This window comes from Corythoichthys intestinalis, chromosome 17 (genome assembly GCF_030265065.1).
Source record: "Corythoichthys intestinalis isolate RoL2023-P3 chromosome 17, ASM3026506v1, whole genome shotgun sequence".
NCBI classification, from domain to species: Eukaryota; Metazoa; Chordata; class Actinopteri; order Syngnathiformes; family Syngnathidae; genus Corythoichthys; species Corythoichthys intestinalis.
The window spans coordinates 10,042,075-10,065,308 of NC_080411.1; the positions used below are offsets into that span (position 1 = coordinate 10,042,075).

Sequence of the window (23,234 nt, forward strand, 5' to 3'; positions counted from 1 at the left end):
CCCAGGTACCTAGTGATGGAGCTGATGGATGCCAACCTGTGCCAGGTGATCCAGATGGAGCTAGACCACGAGAGAATGTCTTACCTGCTCTACCAGATGTTATGCGGCATCAAGCACCTACATTCAGCAGGCATAATTCACAGAGTAGGGTTAATGTTTATATCCTAGCCAAACTCGACACCGTTTTGCTTTGTTAGGGGTTTATGGAACACTCTTTAAAACCTATTTAATCCTTTGCTAACATTCAACTGTAAAATTCTACAACTGACTCAAGTTTTTATCCCATCATGTAGGATCTGAAACCAAGCAATATAGTGGTGAAGTCTGATTGCACTCTAAAGATCCTGGACTTTGGACTAGCTCGGACGGCCGGCACTAGCTTCATGATGACCCCTTATGTGGTGACGAGATACTACAGAGCACCCGAAGTTATATTGGGCATGGGTTACAAAGAGAACGGTAAGAACGCATAGTAAATGGACACTGCTGTAATACTATAATTTTATACGTGTTTATAGGCAAATATATTAACTGCTAATAGTAGAATACATACAATTTGTGTCTAAGATTTACTCCCAAGAAATGTAGAATACCAAGACAAGACGATGCATAGGAAATAAATTTGGTAGCATTCCATTTTAGTGCTCCTCTTGGTACACTCATCGCAGTTAAATGCCAAGTCTCTGCATCACTAATTAACTTAGTCATTCTGTGCCAGGAACCCATTTGCAACATGCAGTAACACTTTCTCTGAGGACCATTTGCGTTCTTTGGTAGTTGATATGGAAAACCTTCGACACTCTTATTTTTTTAAAATAAGAGTTATTGAATTATTACAGCTAAACTACAAAAACACCCAAAAACTATGCCCCATTACTGGAACTTAGATCCCTCGATTGTCATATTCTCCTAAAAATGCTAATTGTTGCCTTCACTCACACAACATGTTAAATTTAATTCAGTGCTAGGAAGTTGTTTAAATCATGTACCGAAATACCACATATTTTGCTTAGCAAAATTTTTAAATTACCTCAACCCTTAACGTTTAAAGCAACACTAGGTAACTTTTCAGTTTTAGTTGATTTTAGCGACTGCGTTCCCCATGAGGACCAGCGCACAGCCGCATACTGTTGTTAAATAATGATGGTCGCCTGCAGATGGATCAAACAACATTTGTGTTTCCAGCGGCTGTGTGAAGGATGAAAAGTGGTAATGAATCTAGTTGTGGCTAAGCAATAGCGTTAGCAACTGTGTGGCTTAGTGTGGCTAACCCCCCCCATCCCACCTGAACACATCAGTGCTGACAAGTCCGGTTTGGGGGCGTCACGCCAGCGAGTGAAAGCCGGCCCAATGTTTATTCTGTATATCCTGGTAGCCGCCATATTATTTGTCTCTTTTGCTCTGCCATCTTTGTAGAATTCGCGCGAAAGCATTAGCATCAACTTCCATCCATCCATCCATCCATCCATCCATCCATCCATCCATCCATCCATCCATCCATCCATCCATCCATCCATCCATCCATCCATCCATCCATCCATCCATCCTCCACTTGCTCTTGGGCCGGGTCGCGGGGGCAGCACCTTTAACAGGGAAGCCCAGACTTCCCTCTCTCGAGCCACTTCAACTAACTCCTCCGGCAGGATCTCAAGGCGTTTCCAGGCCAGCCGGGAGACATAGTCTCTCCAGTGTGTCCTGGGTTTTGTCCCCGGGGCCTCCCGCCGGTGGGACATGCCCAGAACACCTCTCCAGGGAGGCTTCCAGGAGGCATCCGAACCAGATGTCCGAGCCACCTCAGCTGGCTCCTCTCGACACGGAGGAGTAGCGGCGCAACGCTGAGTCCCTCCTGGATGACCAAGCTTCTCACTCTATCTCTAAGGGAGAGCCCGGACACCCTGCGTTGGAAACTCATTTCGGTCGCTCGTATCCAGGATCTTGTTCTTTCGGTCGCGACCCACAGCTCGTAACCATAGGTGAGGGTAGGAACGTAGATCGATTGGTAAATCGAGAGCTTCGCCTTTCTACTCAGCTTCACCACTACAGACCGGTGTAGAGTCCACATTACTGCAGACACTGCACCGATCTGCCTGTCGATCTCCCGCTCCCTCCTACCCTCGCTCGTGAACAAGACCCCAAGATACTTGAACTTCCTCACGTGAGGCCGGATCTCATCCCCGACCCGGAGAGGGCACTCCACCCTTTCCCGACTGAGGAACATGGTCTCAGATTTGGAGGTGCTGATCTTCATCCCAACCGCTTCACACTGCGAACCACTCCAGTGAGAGTTGGGAGGTCACAGCTTGATGAAGCCAACAGCACCACATCATCTGCAAAAAGCAGAGATGCAATGCTGAGGTCACCAAACCGGACCCCCTCAATGCTTTGACTGTGCCTAGAAATTCGGTCCACGATGTTGTCGAGGCATATCAGCCACAACAGCCCCACAACATCCAGAACCTTTAGGAACTCCGGGCAAATCTCATCGACCCCTGGGGCCTTGCCACCAAGCATCTTGTTAGCATCAACTTCCGTCTTTATGATGAATGGGAGGAAAGGGTAAAGCAGTCAGCACATTTGTAGTTTTTTTTGTGTGGCAGGGTTCCTGCCACCCTCCTCAAAGTTAATTAGTGCCAGTGAAAGCGATACAGACCCTTTCAAGATATAAAAGAGGTGCCATTCAACTAGTTGTCAGATGACATATCACAAATGTTATGAAAATATTTTATAAAGTTTGAAAAGTTCCCTAGTGTTGCTTTAAATATAAGCGTGAACAACAGTGTCTGTGATCTGAGGTATTTACAATTACTATGGCAATTCATTTAGCTGTAGCTTATTAGCGAATACGGATAAATGTCAGAGAAAATGATAGCATGTCACGTTTAAGGACCGCAGCCACCGCGCGTCCATAGGCAGGTTGTAAATCTTTTTACAAATTCTACAACAGATGTGATTTAATCAGCGAAAGGCTTAAGTTAACGCAGCGGTATGTTTGCGAGACACTGTTAACATATTCATTAAAACAGCGGGATACAAAACAAAAGCCCTTGTAACATTTATAATTGTCCTTGTAGTCAATACAAAGTCTTACTGAACATTGACTTGTTGGGTAAACAACATTATGACTCATTGTCAGATTGATGGGGTCTTGCAGGTTGCCTAGGTGCGCATTTTCTGACGTTTTAATCCCACTAAAGCTCCACTTTTGCTCTTAAAAAAACAATCCACTAACACTACAGTGTGAGACCAAGCACTTTTGTTCAGCCACTGCTTTCTAATGACTGTTTTATCTCCTAGATGTCTTCAGGGTTTCACACTAATCTGTTGCTTTTCCCTTCTTCTTTTCCCCTTCGCCTTGTTGTGTGCAGTGGACATATGGTCGGTTGGGTGCATTATGGGAGAAATGGTGCGCCACAAAATCCTTTTCCCTGGGCGGGACTGTATCCTTGTTCAAAGTGTTTTTATTCTTTAAGGGTATCAAGAACCAAAGGACAAAATTGGAATGGAAAAAAAAAACGTATTGCCCCATACTGTATATTTGTTTAGTTTACATGTCTACATTTTTTAAGTGGGGTACGCACATTATATTTGATACAATTTAAATATACAAATTTCTTTTTAAATTACCTTATATCCAAAGTAACTCAAATAGGGGTGTGACAATATATCCAAAAATTGATATATCGAGATACTTTGTAGCCCGAAAGGTTATCAATATGCTCCCACCAAGAATCGATCTATCGTTTTTAGTGCTGCAATGATAAATCGATTAACTCGAGTAATTCGATTAGAAAAAAAAGATTCAGAATTAAATTTTGCTGCTTTGAGTATTCGTTTAATTAAACTGGGTTTACATTTAGTTTTATTGATTTGGGTGGATACACTGCCCTATAGTGGCAACAACTCATTTCACACGGTTGAATCCAGCTGCTTCCTGTTAAGACTAACATGAACTAAGTTTTTGTTTGAGCTAATGTTTTTTTTAATGCATTCGTAATTTTGTTTATAGGTATATTTGGCCGTTTTTTTTTGTGGAAATATGTATCTGACCCATTTGTTAAGAGCATTGTAAAAATAAAATGTTAGCATTTTATAGCATTTAAGCTAGCAGATTTTTGCCATATAAGTTAGCTAATTGTTTTTTTGTTGTACTTAGATCCTCATTTATTTGATTTTTAATACTGTTTGAGGCTCAGGATTTTTTTTTTTTAAGTGCTTTATCTGATTACTTGATAATTCGAACTAACTAGACTAAAATAATCGATAGCTGCAGCCCTAATCGTTTTAAAAAGGTGTCGCTGTTTTAAAAAAATTAAAATAGGAACAAATAGGTTGCTACCAAAACCTTCCATTAGAATAGTGCCTATGTTAGCTCACTGGCTGCCATTGACGGCGCTAGATTTCTAGCACTGTCAATGGCACTGAAACCAGAGCATTCACAGCAAGTCTTTTGTGGGCACTTACAGGGCACTTCCTGTTAATTTTAGGGCGTTTACAGGTTAATACTTGTTGATTTCAGGTCACTTCCTATTCGTTTGGGCACATTCTTGAGTCAATTCCTTTTTAGTAACTCAAAATCAACAGAACATGAACTGTAAATGGCAAGTATTTGATACACTGCCAATGGGTTTTCCCATTGGCAGTGTATCAAATTCTTGTTCTCTCCACTGTATGTATGTTATAATTTCAAGAATTTAGACAAGTTTAAAGAGGAGAAAGTCCTAAACTATTAATTGGTTATCAAAATAGTTGTGGAATAATTTGTTAGTTAATTAATTGTCGATTAATTGTTGCACCACTAGTCGGTTTATTTTATAAAACAGTTCAGTGTTGAAAAAATATATGTTATTAATATTTGGTTTACAGTATGTGAAATTATTTTTTTCCACGCATTAGTATTTATAGATTTTAAAGAAATGTATTCAAGTATTATACATGATTTATAAATTCTTAGGAAGTATATTTTAATCAATACGTATTAAAAAATACATTTTAAAAGCATGTTTTTCAATATTTTAAAATTATTTTACATCGTAACATTCTAAAACTGTTTCACCTAGTAATTTCTAATATTAGCATATGTATTTAATGCACACACATTTCTGTTTCTAAAGTGCAAACTAACCCATTGACCCTCAAGCAACGCTTTGTTTCTCTTCTGATTAACCTTGCAGCACTGACAACAAGAGTCAATGAGTTGCTGAGCGTTTTGTATTCTAAATTAATATTTCAACATGTGCGTGTCGAAGGAAGCGCTTACCTGGAGCGATGCATCCCCTGCGGGGGATCTCTAATTGCATCCTCAAGAAGGCAAAAGTCTGTTTGAGACTGTACTGCATGTAGTGTGTGAGTCACAACACTGGAATAAATTGTTACACTGTAGCTTATGAGGTGACTAGTTGCCCTAGGGAATGTGTAGCTCGAAGACCCCCCACCCCCCCAAAAATAACAATTTAATATTTTTTAAATATTTTATATTTTGTCAAAACACTGTCAAAGCTATTGTTTCTAAATATCAATGTATAGCAAATTATCCTTATAGCACCTGTTGCATTTTGTTCACACAGTAACACAAGCACATTCATATCATTTTCGTAAACAAATAGCCATAGAATTCTCACCCCTCTTTAACCACTCACTTGATGGCGCCATAAAGCAAATAACCCACCACGAAGCTTTCAATCAATTGACTGCAAAGCTTCATTGCTTCAAGAAGCTTCATTTGGCCATCACTGCTCAATGTAATCTCTCACTTCCCTTGGAAGAGACAGACAAATTCTGCTGCCACCTGCTGTCAACACAGTTGTCTCACAACGTGCCTCATGCCTCCCCGCATGCATTGCAGCACTACAGATGTAAATAACATTTAAACTTCATGTTCTGTGCTAATTATATATTTAGTTAGTCATATATTTCATAATGTATTGACATGACACAATCCCCATTCACTGTGTCACACCTTCCTGAATGGGGCTGTCCAACACTCTGCGTCATTTATTAGCAGACGGTCACATGTAGCGATCCAACGCCGGATTTAGGTTGAAAAAGTTCGAAAGCTGTACTGCATACAAACAGGTCGGATTGTCTCAGGAGTGATTTGTTCGAGGATTCAAGGTAATTATTATAATTTTCATACCATGCATGCATTTTGAAACTTGAAAAAAAATCAATGGGAGAAATCAGCAGCTACAGCATTGGCATTATACTTCGCAATATTTATGGAAAATAACTCCTAACTGCCCGTTTTTTTTGCTTTTAACCAAGAATCGAGACTGTTTTACGTCCATATCTATAAAGAATTAAAAGATTTAAGCATTTACTCACAAAAATTTTCAACTCAAAAAGCTCTTTGTTGTAATAAGGGGGCCGCCACAGTGACCTAAAGACTAGCAGGACATTCAACATATTTACGTAAAATCAATGCTAAATGCCCGTTTATTATTTTTTCATTTTGCTCTTAACCAAGAATCGAGACTGTTTTACGTCCATATCTATAAAGAATTCAGGGATTTAAGCATTTATTCACAAGAATTTTCAACGGAAAAACCTCTTTGTTTACATCTGGCGGCCGCTAATTTGCTTACCGACTAGCATCATAGTTCGCAATATTTACGTAAAATAAATGCTAACTGCACAATTTTTTTTTTTGCTTTTAACAAGAATCGAGACTATTTTACGTCCATATTATTAAAGAATTCAGGGATTTAACCATTTATTCACAAGATTTTAACGGAAAAAGCTCTTTATTTACATATGGCGGCCGCTAATTTGCTTACCGACTAGCATCATAGTTCGCAATATTTACGTAAAATAAATGCAAACTGCCCGGTTCTTTGCTCTTTTAACAAAGGATCGATACTATTTTAGGTCCATATCTATAAAGAAAGGAGAGGGATTTAAGCATTTATTCACATGAATTTTCAATGAAAAAAGCTCTTTGTCTGTTTCTCCATTCGGTCAGCTTTGACGGAGATAGCCCCCCTATGAATCTGCCCCACGCCCCGTCTCCCGTCAATACATTATGAAGTCTATGAGTTTCATTCATTGCTAGTTATGCCATTTAGTTTGTTATGTGATAATTTTAGTTTTGTTTTGAAACCGTGGGATTGAACGACCTTTGATTTATTCACCTGCCATTATTTGTCTTTTTTCGTGAAGTGGATCTAATTACATACTGTTAACGTGGACTTTTATATATGGGCCACAAAATAGCAGGTGGCTAATTCAATTCAAGTTGGAAATGGATAATATTTTTCCATATGTAGCCTATTTAAAGGTACTTGAAATGTTCTGGGAAGCATAGCGTGAGAAATTTTTTTAAAGGTTTTTCTTTCCTCCAAAGCAATTTAGTACCCCCGCCAATCAATGGCACCCTAGGCAACCGCCGAGCTCGCCGGCCCAGGCCACACCTGAAAACTACGAGTTTTTAAACTTATAACAGACTTGCAAAGGAGCCGAACCCAAATTCATGCAGGAATGCCCAAGCAACAATGAACCCCAAACCTCAGTGATGAGATGTACCACAACATCTCTTCGAGAGGTTATCTGGCAGTAATTCGAATATGTGTGTGTTTTTGCGTGAACCCAGTGGACATGTGGTCAGTGGGGTGCATCTTTGGAGAGGTGATTAGAGGCACAGTGCTCTTCCCCGGGACGGACCGTATCCTTCTGATGTCCAACCTTGCCTGTTCGTCCTCACGATGCCACTGATGCCCAGCTCAACGTGATGTAGACTTTCTACAAAGTTAATGCTCCCAGGATGATGACATAAGTATGGGATGTCTGGAACATTCTGGCTTTGAGAGAAGAGGGGTGTGTGTGTGCGTGTGTGTAAACGCCTTGAGAAAAAGTTTTTATGTTAGTTGCAGTATATATAAGGTGTCGAAAATAAAATTTGAATGAGCCCGATCCTTTCATTTTTGGGAGATCAGAATCAAGTGAAAAAGTTTAAGTTTATATATGTATTTATTTATCTTCATTTTTAAGTATGACCTCATTGACTGCCATTGACGGAAATAAGACGCCCCAGCCAATTTGACTGGGAGGACTGGCAGCAATCGTTCGATCAGGCAGTCAAACATAATCACTCAATGGTAGCTTTTGCCAGTTCAAATAAATTGAACGTCTTTCGCTGTAAATGGCAGTGAAGTTAGGGGCTACAAGCAACAAATAATCCAGAGGTATAACGATTAGGGATGTCTGTGATCCACTCACGCGATCGAAAATCAGGCCCGAGCACGTCATTTTAAGAAGATCGGAATCGGCTGAAACAGATCAGGCTTTTAAGATTATTTTTTTAAAGGGCTAAGATGGACAAGGATATTTGCCAAAAGAACCCAACAAACATGTATGTTTGGTAACAAATTATTCAATAAATTACCAAAGTATTGGATCAGTACTCTGCATCACCAGATCATCAAAATCAGGTGACTCGAACTGAGGTGCAAAAACATGTGATCGGGACAACTAATTGGAGGTGTCCTTAAAATTGAGCATTTTATTTACACCTCCATACATCCATTTACAAGGTGCAATACAATTAAGCTAAGTTCAGACCGCAGGTCTTAATGCATGAATCCGATTTTTTTTCGTGTTTTTCCGACTTGAGTGAGGCATTAACTCTTAACTGTGACAACTCGCAAAGAAGTGGAACGTTCCAAATACGATCTGGGTCACTTTGTATGTGGTTTAAATCCCATCTGGGCCACAGTTTTCCAGAATGTGGTGGCGGTCTAAACTGTCAAGTCTCCCAAATCAGAATTCATGCAGCAAAGAGCGAGAGTGGCAGGCAGGACGGCGGCGGTGTAGCTGTGTATTAGCGTTAGCGACTAGCTTGAACTCTGCTTTAACCCAGTAGGCGGGCTTGACCACAGTCATAAACAAATAAAATGAAGAAAAAGAAAAGCCTGATAATGCTTGTTTTTCTTTCTGTGCTTCAAATGAGTAATATTTCAGTATTGCTTACATGGCCGGGGTGGGGCATGGATGCACAGTGCATGCATGCGTTCTATCAATCCATATTAACTTTGAATATAAGAAAAAACGGGGATTATCAATGTCTTTTATTTGTGTCCTCTTTTTGAAAATCACAATATGATGATCCTGGAATGACGTACAGCCAGCATGTGTAGTCATTTGTGTTGATGCTTCTACGCATGCGGGTCAGTTACTCAGCGCGTATCGGACTGCGAGTTAGTGCGCATGCGTACTACTATAACGGGCTCAATGGACAACGGCAGTCTGAACGGGCAAAAAAAACGGAAAAAAAACAAAAAAATCAGAATTGTGCATAAAGACCTGCGGTGCGAACCCAGCCTTATTGAACCTAGTTGGGTGTATACTTACAGCACAAGAGTTCTGCAGAAAACAGTCAAGAAAAATATGAATTTAGATACTTCTGTGTTGTAGAATATTTCCAGTGCGCGTATGTGTTTGTTTGCCTTAATCCCACATCAGATATCGACCAATGGAACAAGGTGATCGAGCAGCTCGGTACACCGTCACCGGAGTTTATGAAGAAGCTGCAGCCCACTGTGAGGAACTATGTGGAGAACCGGCCTAAATACGCCGGCCTCACCTTTCCTAAACTTTTCCCGGATTGTCTTTTCCCTGCGGACTCCGAGCACAACAAATTGAAAGGTGAGAAGAAAGATTGTAAAGATTGTGATTTTGTGTTGGCGTTAAGCTAGCTGTCATTTATGAGGCGAGATTTGGCTTGGTTATATACACAACATGTAATTCTTTTTGAGTTGTGTTTAGCTTTAAGGTAAACTGGGATTGACATGTCGTTTTTTTTTTTTTTTAATGGTTCCAAATCTGCCAAACTGCGTCTTGTTGTGATTGTCACATTAACCATAGCTAGCGCGTGTATGAAGTGTAGTTTTAATTTTCATTCTTATTAATCTATAGTAGGCATGTGCCGATAACCGGTTTCAAGGTATACCGTGGTATGAAAATGTCACGGTTTCAAAACAGCAAAGAAGTTCTGTCATAACGACCCGAATGCATTAGCTATTTTTTATGTACCATAAATGCAAGGAGAAATCACGCACTTGCAGCTGCAAGGCTCAACCCTCCCCCACGATTGTTGCTCAGTGTCAGTGAGTCAGCTGTGCCACACGATGGCTGGAGGAGGTGAAACTCCTGAACTTTTTCTCACCATCGAAGAAAACGAAATTGCTGGTATGGGAATACTTGAGCTACATAAAAGTTACAGACGGCCGCGGCTTAGAGGAAGAGGGCCAACCAACATGTAAAACATGCGGAGGGTGGCTGCTGAGGAGACAGTACCTCCCGTATAATTTTGCATTTATACAAAATTAAAGGTCAGTAAACACTATCATAAACGTTTCCCACCAGCTACGAGAGTTAACTCCAGCATGTTTAGTAGAGGCGTGCGAAATTTCCGATTCTTAGATTATTCGCGATTCGGCCGTGGAAGATTCGAGAACGATTCACAAACATCCAGATTCCGATTATTGAATTGATTCCGATTATTGCAGAACTAAAACACAGTCAGCGCGGTCTTCATGACGCAATGAGGAACGGACCGAGAGCAAATATCATGTTCAACTCATGCCGCTAGATAAAAAAACAAAAATACCTGACTACGGCCGACAGCTGGTTCAAACAACGCCCAGTTGCTAGTTGCTACAAACATACCGCCACATACGGCTACAGTAGATATCACATATATGCAGAACTAGATGCTAAATGACAGACGACTGCAGTGTTAGAACATAGGAAAGAAAGAAGTTAAGGAAGGACTTTTATTTTTTAAAGCTTGTAATCAAGTATCAAAACTCACAAAAGTCAAATAAAGCAAACTGTAGTAAACAAAATAGAATATAAATTAAACAATTGCCAGATTGGGGGCCCCCTAGTGGTCAGTGGCCCTAAGCAGCTGCATAGTCTGCGTATAGGCTGGGCCAGCCCTGACGACAGGCTTGCCGTTTAGTAGTTGCCGCGTTGTAAACAGCCACCATCTTAAAGCAGTAGACTTCTCTAGAAGGCTCTGTTGTAGCGAACCTAATTAACTTTTTATCTGAAATACTCCTACATCAGCAAAATCTTGACTTGAATCTATCTTAAAATGATGAAACAGTTTTAAAACTTTGAAATGTTGTAAGTAGAAAGAAGGGAAATTATGGAATAACGGGAGCAATTTTATCAACTTTAACGGTTGATTCACATCATTAAATGAATTGAATGTAGTTTAAAGCTGCTGATACAGAATGGGAACCTGAGTATTTTATTTAATGTTTTTAACTGTTAACTTGATTCTTAAATATTAGTTTGGTTTAGCCTAATAGGATTTTTAAACTATTTTGGAACTAATGTACAAAACATTAAAAAGGGGGGTTTGGGTGACACCAATATTCGATTTATAATCGAATCGGAGCCTCTGAATCGTAATCGTAATCGAATCGTTAGGTACCCAAAGATTCCCACCTCTAATGTTTAGTGTGTCTGGCGGTGGTAAAACTTATATTTTTCTCTCTGGCAACTGTCTGTGTTGAGAACGAGAGTGTGTCATGTAAACATGATACGAGTCATACACACGTGCTTTTTATGGGAAATAATTCAGTTATTTCTGTTCTGATGATAATGTTAAGCTGTGGCTGTGTGTTTAAGAGCACCTAATGGACTGCATTTATTTAAATTTTGTTTTATTATATTTTAACTGAACATTATACTTATGTTTCAATTTGCTTATATGTTTTGAAAAATAAAAATCCTGTTCAGTGGAATTTTTTTTTTTTGTAACCCCAGATATCTCTAACTCATTTAAGAGCTGTAATTGCAATACCGTGAAACAGTGATATTTTGGCTTAAGGTTATCATACTGTCAGAATCTCATACATACCAGCACATGCCTAATATATAGAAAATTTATTCATTTAAAAATGTTTGTCCTTATCTATTTTTCCTTGTCGATTACCATTCCGAATGAAAATTGACAAACGAGTACACGTGTTTTAGACAGTCCCCAAATGCTCTTCCCGTAACATGACATGCTAACGTTAGCAACGCAAACAAGCCTAAATATTAGCCTGAAACTGACGCTCCATTTACGCAACAAAATGTGGCAAATGAAAAAAAAAAAAAAAATCATTATTATAACAGACTATTTGCTGAAAGAAATTATATATCTATGATATCTTAAATTTACTTGTTACAGCTTACTTTGGATAAATATCAGCGTGGCGAATGTCTAGCAATTGTCTGGTTATGTAAGTCATTCAAGACACAAAGTTTTAGCTTGTTGTCATTACATCATCGTAATGAGAAATATTTTCGTTCTCGTCATTGTTAACCGAAACAAAACTGCTTGTAGCTCAAGTTGTCTCTAGCGTACAGTACCTGTTCGATAATCCTTTCAGTGCTCACTAAACGATTTATTGACGTCACACACTTGATGTGTCAAAAGACAATTTATTCCACTTTTAGAGTGTTTTTTTCTTGCTGGATGTCTGCTGTGACATTGAAGCTGCTTCCTGCTAAAATATTAATCAGTCTAGAAGGGCGAGATCAGAGTGTCACAGACAGGAAGCGAGAGAATTTCCCCTGAGCTAAAGTTGGATGCATAGATTGAGTGATATATGGATGGAGGGAGGAATGAAATAGAGAGCAACCAGAGGTATCATTTGACAAAATTACCATCAGTTCTATACCGAGGTAGAAGTGGGCGGAAGTTTATTCATTGTCCTCTGTGTTAGTGTGTTTATTTATAGTGAAGATCAAGAGGAGTCATAGTGGGAGGGTGATCTTTTCGCTATATTTTAAAGTCTAAAAAAAAAAAAAAACATTTTGATTTGAAGTCAACATTCTAAAGGGAACCACGGGCAGAAAGACTTGTAGCTTAAAAGATAAATGTGAGGATGAGTTATTTCCTATTACTAATTTGATATTAAAACCCCTCTTAATGTTTTAGTTTTTATAAAATTTGAAAAATTAGTTTAACTAATAGGTCGCCATTGTTGTTGATGATGCATTGCACTCTGGGCGGTGACGTCACCAGGCATCGCTGCCGTTATTCCACACTCGTTAGCTACATAAACATGTTGTCTCACTCGTTAGCTACATAAACATGTCGTCGGTTCTGGCCTTCCAATTTGAACCCTGCGGAAAAGTGATGAGCAGGACAGCACTGTCGATATTTCGCAAAACGAGCAACAACAGCAATTAATGATGGCCTCCAGCGGGATTCGAACCCGTGTTTCCCGTGCAACAGACGAGCGCGTAGTGCACAGGATTATACATCCACGTGACGTTAGTCATTATTTTCCTTATAAAGCAATTGCAACCCAAATGCGTTGTCTGTCTGTGCAGTAAAAAACCGAAAAGGTCAACGCATCTGAAAAAAAAGCGCGTCTGACTTGACCACGGAATTAGAAAGCACGGCTCAATTCAGACAGCAAGCGGACAACAGTAACATAGTTATTGCGTGAAAGGGTTTATTAAACACACACAAAAAACACGAGATCGCAAAAAGGGAGACACAAAAAGGGTCTGTGACAGTAGGTCGGGATCAATACAAAAAAAAAAAAAAAAAAAACTCGAGGGAAAACCACGGTGAGAGGCAGACAAAAAAAACAAGGCAATGATGCAACTAGCAACGAAGGGATATACAAACTGTCAAATGGCAGAAACTCAATATCTCGGCAAGCCGCCTAGGATCGGTTTAAAGACACTGTTGATGAGCTGGAATTGGATGCAGGTACGACGTTGGGAACTCATCAAAACAATCTGACCTGCAGCCAGGAGAATCTGACGAGATCATGCCAGTCGTCATACTAGCTTTGCTTGCTAGCTAGCACAGCTATTCTCCAAGTGCATTCCAGTCCAGTCCAACCTCGTCATCACCCTCAGCGTGCATTGTGCGTGTAAAACATGGCGCCCTCCGTAGGTCAAAACATGTACTAATTATTATATTTTTAAATCAATGGCAATAATATTTGTGTTTCTAGAAACGCATTTTAGTAGAAGAGAACAATTGTGGCTTATTAGAGCATACAAGTCTTTAATTTCGAGGTTCCCTTTAACCTTTTCAAGCTTTTCTTAAAGGTTTTTATTGCATCCATATTGGACCGTGGTCTCAAACTTGCGGCCTAGGGCCCAATGGCGGTCGGCGGGAAAAAAAATTTGCGGCCCACATTTGACACCCATTTGGAGTATTATTGTTGCCTTTGTGTATTTTGAAAGGGGCAATAAAAAAATACATATATAATTTTAAATAAAATGGATACATTAATTAATGAAAATTTATTTTTCAAAGAGTAATAAATAAAAAATGACAAAAAATCCATGACTCATAAAAAAATATAAATCATTCTTAATTGAATAACATTAATTTAAAACATTAAAACTTCAAAATATAAATTAAAATAAATTGTAATCAATAAATCAATCAGATTAACGACATACATTAAAATAAATGTTTCCAATTATTTATTTTTCGTTTTGTTTATAAATCTCTTCTACCCTCAAATTAGTAAACTCTTGGCTGCCATTGACGGCGATCGTCAACGGGTGTTTTCAATATGAATTTCCCTCTTTTGCTAACTAACACAACACATATTCTGTGACCTGGGCAGGCAGGGAAAGAGTTTCAGGGTCATTTCATCCTTTTTCCGGGGTTCCGTACATAAATTGCTCCTAGTTTTCATTTTTATTGTCCTTTTATACAATTTACAGCAAGCCAAGCCCGAGATCTGCTGTCCAAAATGCTGATCATTGACCCTGCCAAACGGATATCAGTGGATGAGGCCTTGCAGCACCCCTACATCAACGTGTGGTACGATCCGGCTGAAGTGGAGGCGGTGAGTAGGCCTGTCATTGCACATCCAAAAACATTGATTTTTTTTTTTTTTTTAATCCTAGAAATAATGTTGTTCGATGTAAGAGAATACAAATAAGTTAATAGTATAACACCAAATTTGAATTCTAATGAATTACCGTATACTGTATGTTACTTTTGATCAAATATTTTGCTAAGACATAAACAATGTCAAGTCAACAGCTATTCATGATGGAGTGTAACCAACTAAATAACCTAAAAGGAAATGTTACCCTTTTGTTGTTGTATATTGGGGAGATTACAAATAATTACTAATCCAAAAAACGTTGACTGAGCACAACACTGGAAAAAAAAAAAAAAAAAAAATTCTGCCTTCTGTTGCTATAATCTTTGATTGGATGGTTCTTGCACTACATCAGTTTGTGTTTCAAAATGAAATTACAAGCAAAATTGTGTGAGGTGATTCAAGTAAAACTATACCATATAAAAACATGGGGCAAATTTACATGACGCCATACCCTCTTACGGGTTTGGCGAGAAGAGTGTATTCCCGCCGTCAAATTCAATTTCGAAATTTATTATAAAGATTAATATTATTAACTACCGGGCAATTATGTATACATACTTTGAAATAATACTGAACATTTCCAGATTAGGTGGGAATAGAAACTAAGTAACGCTAATAATGCTAGCAACCTACCTGTGTGTAAAGCCTCAAAAGGTTATGTATTTTCTTTTAATATCAATAAATCTAATCGCATGGTAGTCTGTGACTGAAATGTCAACTAAATAAGAGGTTTTAATATGAAAAAGGTTCAAAGCCACTGACAGAAATGTATACAGCATGACGTGCAGTCACACATTTAAACTCAACAGAAATAAAATTAAGTTAAGCAATCTGGTGCGCACCAGATTGTTTCTCGTGTGCACCAGAAACTATCTGGTAAACAGTAGCATCATATAGCATTTAAGCTAGCGGACGTTTGCTATGCAAGTTAGTCAATTGCAACAATACAACAATTGCCTAACTTGCAATTGCAACAATTGTCTAACTTGCATCGCAAACGCCCGCTAGCTTAAATGCTATATAATGCTAATGTTTACAACAATTGGCTAACTTGCATAGCAAACGTCCTCTAGCTTAAATGCTTTGTAATGCAAATGTTTACCAGATTGCTTAAATTGATTTTATTTCTGTCAATGTCCCTTTAGGGGCTCTGCACAAATGGTAACAAAAGAATTCCTTTCTCACGTTTACAGTGGTACACAGAGGTGGGTAGAATAGCCAAAAATTTTACTCAAGTAAGGGTAGCGTTACTTCAAGATAACATTACTCAAGTAAAAGTAGTCGCCCAAAAAATGTACTCAAGTACAAGTAGCATTGTTAGTAACTGGTTATATTTTTGTTTAATTTTTTTCTAAACCATGGTATTTTTTTCTGAGCACAAAGTTATTTATATGGACTATCGTTAAAATTATACTTTACAATAAGCCATTACATAACAACGTTAAGCCAAAGAAATACAACAACAACAAGAAATCATTGAATTCCGACGATAGAAAAAAAATTAAATAAATGAAGCATTATTGGTCCAAAGAGCATGACTGCCCTCTGGTGGGGAAAAAAGTTCAGCGTTTGAATACTGAAGTGTTCCTTTATAATTACTAGGGTTGTTCCGATCATGTTTTTTTTGCTCCCGATCCGATCCCGATCTTTTTAGTTTGAGTATCTGCCGATCCCGATATTTCCCGATCCGATTGCTTTTTTTTGCCCCCGATTCAATTCCAATTTTTCCCGATCATATACATTTTGGCAATGCATTAAGAAAAAAAATGAATAAAACTCGGACGAATATATACATTCAACATACAGTACATAAGTACTGTATTTGTTTATTATGACAATAAATCCTCAAGATGGCATTTACATTATTAACATTCTTCCTGTGAGAGGGATCCACGGATAGAAAGACTTGTGACTTTGTATATTGTGACTAAATATTGCCATCTAGTGTATTTGTTGAGCTTTCAGTAAATGATACTGCAGCCATTCAATCCAAATGCATGATGGGAAGTGGAACCATGACTGTGCGTAGTGCTACCAATTCATATATCGTCTCTGCGTTGGGAAATAACATAAGGTGTTACAAAAAAAGATCAATTACTACCTTGCTTCCCCACATTGCTTCCCATTCTATTTCTAATTGTAGGGAGAGGGATTGTAAGGCTTTAGCCTATTAAAAAAAGGCTCCAAAGGCTGCCAAAATTCACTCTACTCATTTTACGTTTCCTTTTATCTCTCTAAATGGGTAAAACCGCGCCATTACAGATTGAGCGTGACAATGCGTGAGTGGGTCGTGCAACGCATGCATTAATTGTGTTAGATATTTAACGTGATAAATTTTTAAAAAATTAATTACCACCGGGATAAATTTGATAACCCTACCTTAAGCCTAAAGTAAAGACTCTGGATGAGTGTAACATATTATGTCTGTAACGTGAAATACAATTAGAAAACGATTTAATTAAAAAAAAAAAAAAAAAAAAAAAAAATTTAAAAAGGCATGGCCGATATTTTTTTGCCGATTCCGATACTTTGAAAATGATGTGATCGGCATCCCGATTGATAGGGACATCTCTAATAATTACTATTTTGAAATTAAAAGGATCATATCTTTTGTTTTCCATGATCAATCGGTGGCAAAAAAAAACTGGGAGAGAAGTTAAAATCGGCGCTTTCGAATCATGTTGAGAGCAGGTGCCACATGATTGAACAGGCTGGCATGCAGATAAAATGGCAAGCTTGCGTCAGATTGGTATAATGGAGTCATGTGATTATTGTTGCGATGTCTCATTGGTGAAATCGGTAGAGCTACACCGGTAATACACAAGGAAGGTCTCTACTCTTAGCAATCGCTGGCAAAAAAATTATAACAAATTTAATATGCAGAATAAAGAGGAAACATGTAATGACTCTTGTGTAGCCCAAAGTAGCGGAGTAAGAGTAGCGATTTTTCTCCACACATCTACTTAAGTAAAAGCAAAAAGTATAGCTTAATAAAACTACTCTTAGAAGTAGATTTTTCTCAAAAAGTTACTCAAGTAAATTTAACGAAGTACTAGTAACGCGTTACTACCCACCTCTGGTGGAGCATCTACTTACGAAATCAATTGGTTCTTGAAGTAGTCTTGTAACCTTTCAAGATGACGTGTCTGTTCTTGGTATTGGATTTTATCAAATGAATTTCCACCCAAAATATGACTAATACTCCGGTGCGACTTCTACATGTTTTTTCCTCTCCATTGCGCATTTTTTGGCTGGTGTGACTTATACTCAGGTGCGGCTTATAGTCTGAAAAAATTGTGGGGGATAAGGGGATTTGAGCAAAACTACAGGGATTTGACCAGATCAATTGTTAGAATCTTAAAATAATATTGGCTGCCATTGCTGTTGTTAGACGACCAATCCATCTAACTCCCAGTTCCAGTGATAACAAGAATCCACGATGGGATACAAAATCAATAGGCTTTGCAAATATCAACAAAATGCTGTCAAAATTGATGAAATTTTGATATATGCAGTCCCGAAACATATTTTGCAGCGACTTAAACAGAGTTTCTGATTACTTATCATTGTGCTGTTTTGTGTTGCTCTTCATCATCAGCGCCTCATTCGTGTGAGGTGACACCGAGATTGGGAAAAAGCCTCAAAATAATGAGAATTTGTTCTGTTTCTTTTAAAATACCTGCCTTGAAATGCGCTTGCCTGATGTTAACTGACTGTATATACGTATATCTATTGAGTGGCCTTGTTCAACACATGTTCTGCTGTTTTCCCCCTTCTCTAATGTCACCTCATGCTGATGAAGGCCAGGGATCTCATCCAAATATCCATGGTAAATGACCACCACCGCTTCTGCAAAACTTTCCCTCCCTTCACCTGACAAAATACGCTGATTGGATTTCAAAAGTGACCCTGGGACGTGACTATTTTGTGGAGGAAAAAAAAAATCCAATTAGCTAGATGGAAGGAGCCACGAGAACTTGTCTTTTTCATAAATTGTTTTCATAACACTAAGTGATATGTATATTTCTATGTGTTGTGTAAATCCACGCGGTTATATACAAAGTACTTCTGATGCCAGCATGTTTTTGTGTGCATCTTTTACATGTTAAAAAGTGCAAACTGATTGTTTTGTCTGCGTTTGTTTCTTAAGTATGCAAATACAGTGGTACCTCGACACACAATCTTTTCGACATCCGACGAAAAATTTGCCTCGCCATTTGTTACTTCATCTGACGACATGATTTAAATACAACGATTTATGACAGCGCCGCAATTTCTTTGTTCTCCCGCAAGACTGACGCAGGGCAGATTTTCTTGTAAGAGAAATCAGCATGGGTTCCAACAATGTTGGTGCGGGTGGTGAAAAAAGGTGACGCTTACCATTGAAATGAAGATGGAAATGATAGAAAAATATGAGCGTGGTGTACAGATACGCGAAATGGCTCGACAATACGGCCGTAGAATGTTTACTCTCGACGGTCATCCTCTGTTCGTCAGTCTTTAAAAGTTAAGGTGACAATTGTTGTTGTGGTAATACCGCCATAGAACTCGCCAGCTTCGTCAGGTTTCTAATTATTTATTCCGTCAACTTGTGCAACACAACATACCCACTGTCCGCCGCAGCTGGACAAAGTAAAGAAAGTGTAAAATGTCCTACTATTACTATTATTATATTACTATTCGTATTTTATTAATGATTTACTGTATTGGCCCGAATATAAAACGGTCCTGATTATAAGACGACTCCCTCTTTTTCAAGACTCAAGTTTGAAAAAAGACTTTTTCAACATCAAATTAATTACAGTACATCCGAAACAAATGATTATAACAATATATTTGAGAGAAAAAGCATGTTATTTTGCCTCATTCAAATCTTAATATCTGAACATTTAAATATGTAAACTAAAGTGCAATCACATTCGTAAATGAATGGCTTCTGGATTTTGAAATGTAAATAAACCAATCTATTGTGATAAAACAACAAAATTGCAATAACTGCATTAACCATCAAAGTGAAGTCTAACTGTAACTGTAGTCTTGAAACAAATCTGAATAAGGAAAAACATTGCAATAAAATTATGCAAACTGGTTAAACTTGAGAGTAGCTGAGATCTGTCATGACAGAACATCGCTTCAATGATATCTGGCGCCATCTAGCATCGTGAATGGGTATAATGTCTAGACCGCGCATATAAGACGACTCCCTCTTTTTCGGTCTTATTTCAATGCAAAAAAACACCGTCTTATATTCAGGCCAATATGGTATTTGTTTTCCTCCGTGGAACTGCCATTTGCAACAGTATTTTTTAAGAATTTAGTGTAGGTTTTCGGGCTGTGAAATGAATTAATAGAATTATATTGTATTGTTATGGGAAAATCCTGTTCGACATACTATTTTGACTTACAAACAAGGTCCTGGAACAAATTGACTTCTTATGTAGAGGTATCACTGTATGTGCAATCAGTCAAAGCGCTGGTTCGCAAAAGCACAATGTCTAGGAATAGCAAGAGGGGAAAAATGAACCCAAAAACAATACATATTGTGTGTGTGTGTGTGTTTTGGTAAATGACTTCAAGACCTCTGTGAAGTCCCCCCATCAAACACAAATTTATAGAAAAATTATGTGATTCATTTGTACTGGATTTGTGCTGAAAATTTTTTTGTTTGTGCTTCTATCGTTTTTGAGATATTCACAATTCTTTTATAGGTCAATCTGAGGTCAACCAGCCCCCTATTTTGATTAAAAGTGGCTAAACATTGTGTTAGTCATTTGTGCAACTTTGTGCTGTAAAAATTTTCGTTTATGCTGCTATTGTTTTTTGAGCTATTATTTCAAGTGATGACGCAGCCTCCCAACAATGGCAAAATGGACCCAAAAGGGAGGCATTTGTTAGTGCTACGTTAATGCTAGTTGTTGGAACACCCCTCTGTTATTGAGAGAGTTGGTACGCTTCGTCAGCTGCGACGGAGGGGCTGCGATTGACATCAGCACTCAAAATTAATATCGCAATATCTATAAAACGATAGCAGCTCAAATGAAAATTTTTACAGCACAAACAAAGCATTAACGATTGACACCATTTATAGCCATTGTTAATCAAAATGGGGGGCTGGTTGACCTCAGATTGACCTATATAATTTGTAGGGCTGTCAAAATTATCGCGTTAACGGGAGGTAATTATTTTTTTTAATTAATCACGTCAAAATATTTGACGCAATTAACGCACATGCCCCGCTCAGACAGATTTAAATGACAGCACAGTCAAATGCCCACTTGTTAATTGTGTTTTGTGGAGTTTTGCTGCCCTCTGCTGCCGCTTGGGTGCGACTGATTTTATAGGCTTCAGCACCCATGAGCATTGTGTAAGTAATTATTGACATCAACAATGGCGGGCTACTAGCTTATTTTTTTATTGAAAATTTTACAAATTTTATTACAACGAAAACATTAAGAGGGGTTTTAATATAAAATTTCTATCTAAGTCTTTCTATCCACGGATCACTTTAACAGAATGTTAACAATGTTAATGCCGTCTTTTTGATTTATTGGTATAATAAACAAATACAGTCATTATGTACCGCATGTTGAATATATATATCCATCCTCTCTTATCTTTCCATTCCAACAATAATTTACAGAAAAATATGGCATATTTTATAAATGGTTTGAATTGCGATTAATTGCGATTAATTAATTTTTAAGCTGTAATTAACTCGATTTAAAATTTTAATCATTTGACAGCCCTAATAATTTGTAAATATCTTAAAAACAATATCAGCATAAACGAAACTTTTTACAGCACAAACGATTGACATTATTTTTATATATATATTTGTGTCGGATGGGGGGCCAACTTTACAGAAATGACTTCAAGTTTTACATAGAGACTTAGCGCTAGGAATCTATGAAATAGTAGTTAAGATCCCAACTAACGGCATCGAATGACTAAAGCTGTCATACTTTCTTTCTAACTTGCAGCCTCCACCTCAAATCTATGACAAGCAGCTCGATGAGAGAGAACACTCCATTGATGAGTGGAAAGGTGAGATGCATCTTGTATTTATCTATACTTTCACATAAATGGAACTCTGTATGTCTGTGTTCGACGCGTCTCCTGCAGTTAAAATATTGCAGTTACTTTCAATCTTTACGATATCATGTATAAATCTTAATGTGCTGTGATGATACGTTGTGACTTTGAGTATTCCTCAACAAGGCGCTGGATGTCAAAAAAATTATAATGTCCCGGAATATCAATTAGGAATTCATTTTGGCTGGATATCATAATCTCTATAAAGGGGAGTTTGTCTGTGTTGCTGTCTTTGTGTGTTTTATGGATGCCAAAACGGCTGGGTGGATTTTGATGAAGTTTTACACAGTTGTATTTTACGTGCCTGGGTGTGCTTTACATGGGTTTGCTCTCTGTTGGCCTCCATTTAGTGCGGAAAGTTCGAAACTCAAACAACTAGCATAGAAAATGCCGATTTTCACTTTTTCACCTGAGCAATGCCGATAAATCGATTCAGCATACAGAAAAAAAATCACGGGGAAGCCTTGATTTTGAGGTTTCTGGTGTTTTGATAGAACAAACCTTGGCCCCAATAAACCGGCACAAGTAGTTTAATATTATATGATTTAGGGTTGCTGCTATCAATTATTTTAGTAGTCGATTAATCGATGAACTACTTAGAATACCCAAGTACTGTAATCTGAGCCTCAAATGGTATAAAAAATAAATAAATGAGGATCTAAATACAACAAATGAGTAATTGGCTAGCTTACATAGCAAAAGTCTGCTAGCTTTAATGTTATAAAATGCTAACGTTTTTTTAAAATGCTCTTAAGAAATGGTTCAAATACACTTTCCACAAAAAACGGCTAAATATACTACGGCTTTCAAACGATTAAAATTTTTAATCGAGTTAATTACAGCTTAAAAATTAATTAATCGTAATTAATCGAAATTCAAACCATATATAAAATATGCCATATTTTTCTGTAAATTATTGTTGGAATGGAAAGATAAGACACAAGACGGATATATACATTCAACTTACAGTACATAAGTACTGTATTAGTTTATTATAACAATAAATCAACAAGATGGCATTAACATTATTAACATTCTCTTAAAGCGTCCATGGATAGAAAGACTTGTAGTTCTTAAAAGATAAATGTTAGTACAAGTTATAGAAATTTTATATTAAAACCCCTCTTAATGTTTTCGTTTTATTAAAATTTGTAAAACTTTTCAATCAAAAAATAAACTAATAGCTCGCCATTGTTGATGTCAATAATTACACCATGCTCACTCATGGTGCTGAAAGACATAAAATCAGTTGGACCCAAGCGCCAGCAGAGAGCGCCA

General features: G+C 37.9%; 1 protein-coding gene and 1 long non-coding RNA gene across 7 annotated transcripts in view; one reads left to right on the forward strand and one right to left on the reverse strand.

Moving 5' to 3' along the window:
* Window positions 1-23,234, reverse strand: part of LOC130905273 (uncharacterized) — a 69,321-nt gene that overhangs the window by 37,358 nt on the left and 8,729 nt on the right. The gene's annotated exons all lie outside the window — the stretch shown is intronic.
* Window positions 1-23,234, forward strand: part of mapk10 (mitogen-activated protein kinase 10) — a 70,576-nt gene that overhangs the window by 37,276 nt on the left and 10,066 nt on the right. For 5 of the 6 annotated variants that reach the window (XM_057818474.1, XM_057818472.1, XM_057818476.1 and 2 more), the window contains exons 6-12: window positions 6-144; window positions 294-459; window positions 3,366-3,437; window positions 9,454-9,636; window positions 14,695-14,819; window positions 18,667-18,693; window positions 21,845-21,908. In XM_057818474.1, the coding sequence (XP_057674457.1) occupies window positions 6-144; window positions 294-459; window positions 3,366-3,437; window positions 9,454-9,636; window positions 14,695-14,819; window positions 18,667-18,693; window positions 21,845-21,908 (776 nt within the window). The remainder of the gene's footprint in view (window positions 1-5; window positions 145-293; window positions 460-3,365; window positions 3,438-9,453; window positions 9,637-14,694; window positions 14,820-18,666; window positions 18,694-21,844; window positions 21,909-23,234) is intronic. The other variant, XM_057818473.1, reaches the window with a different exon arrangement.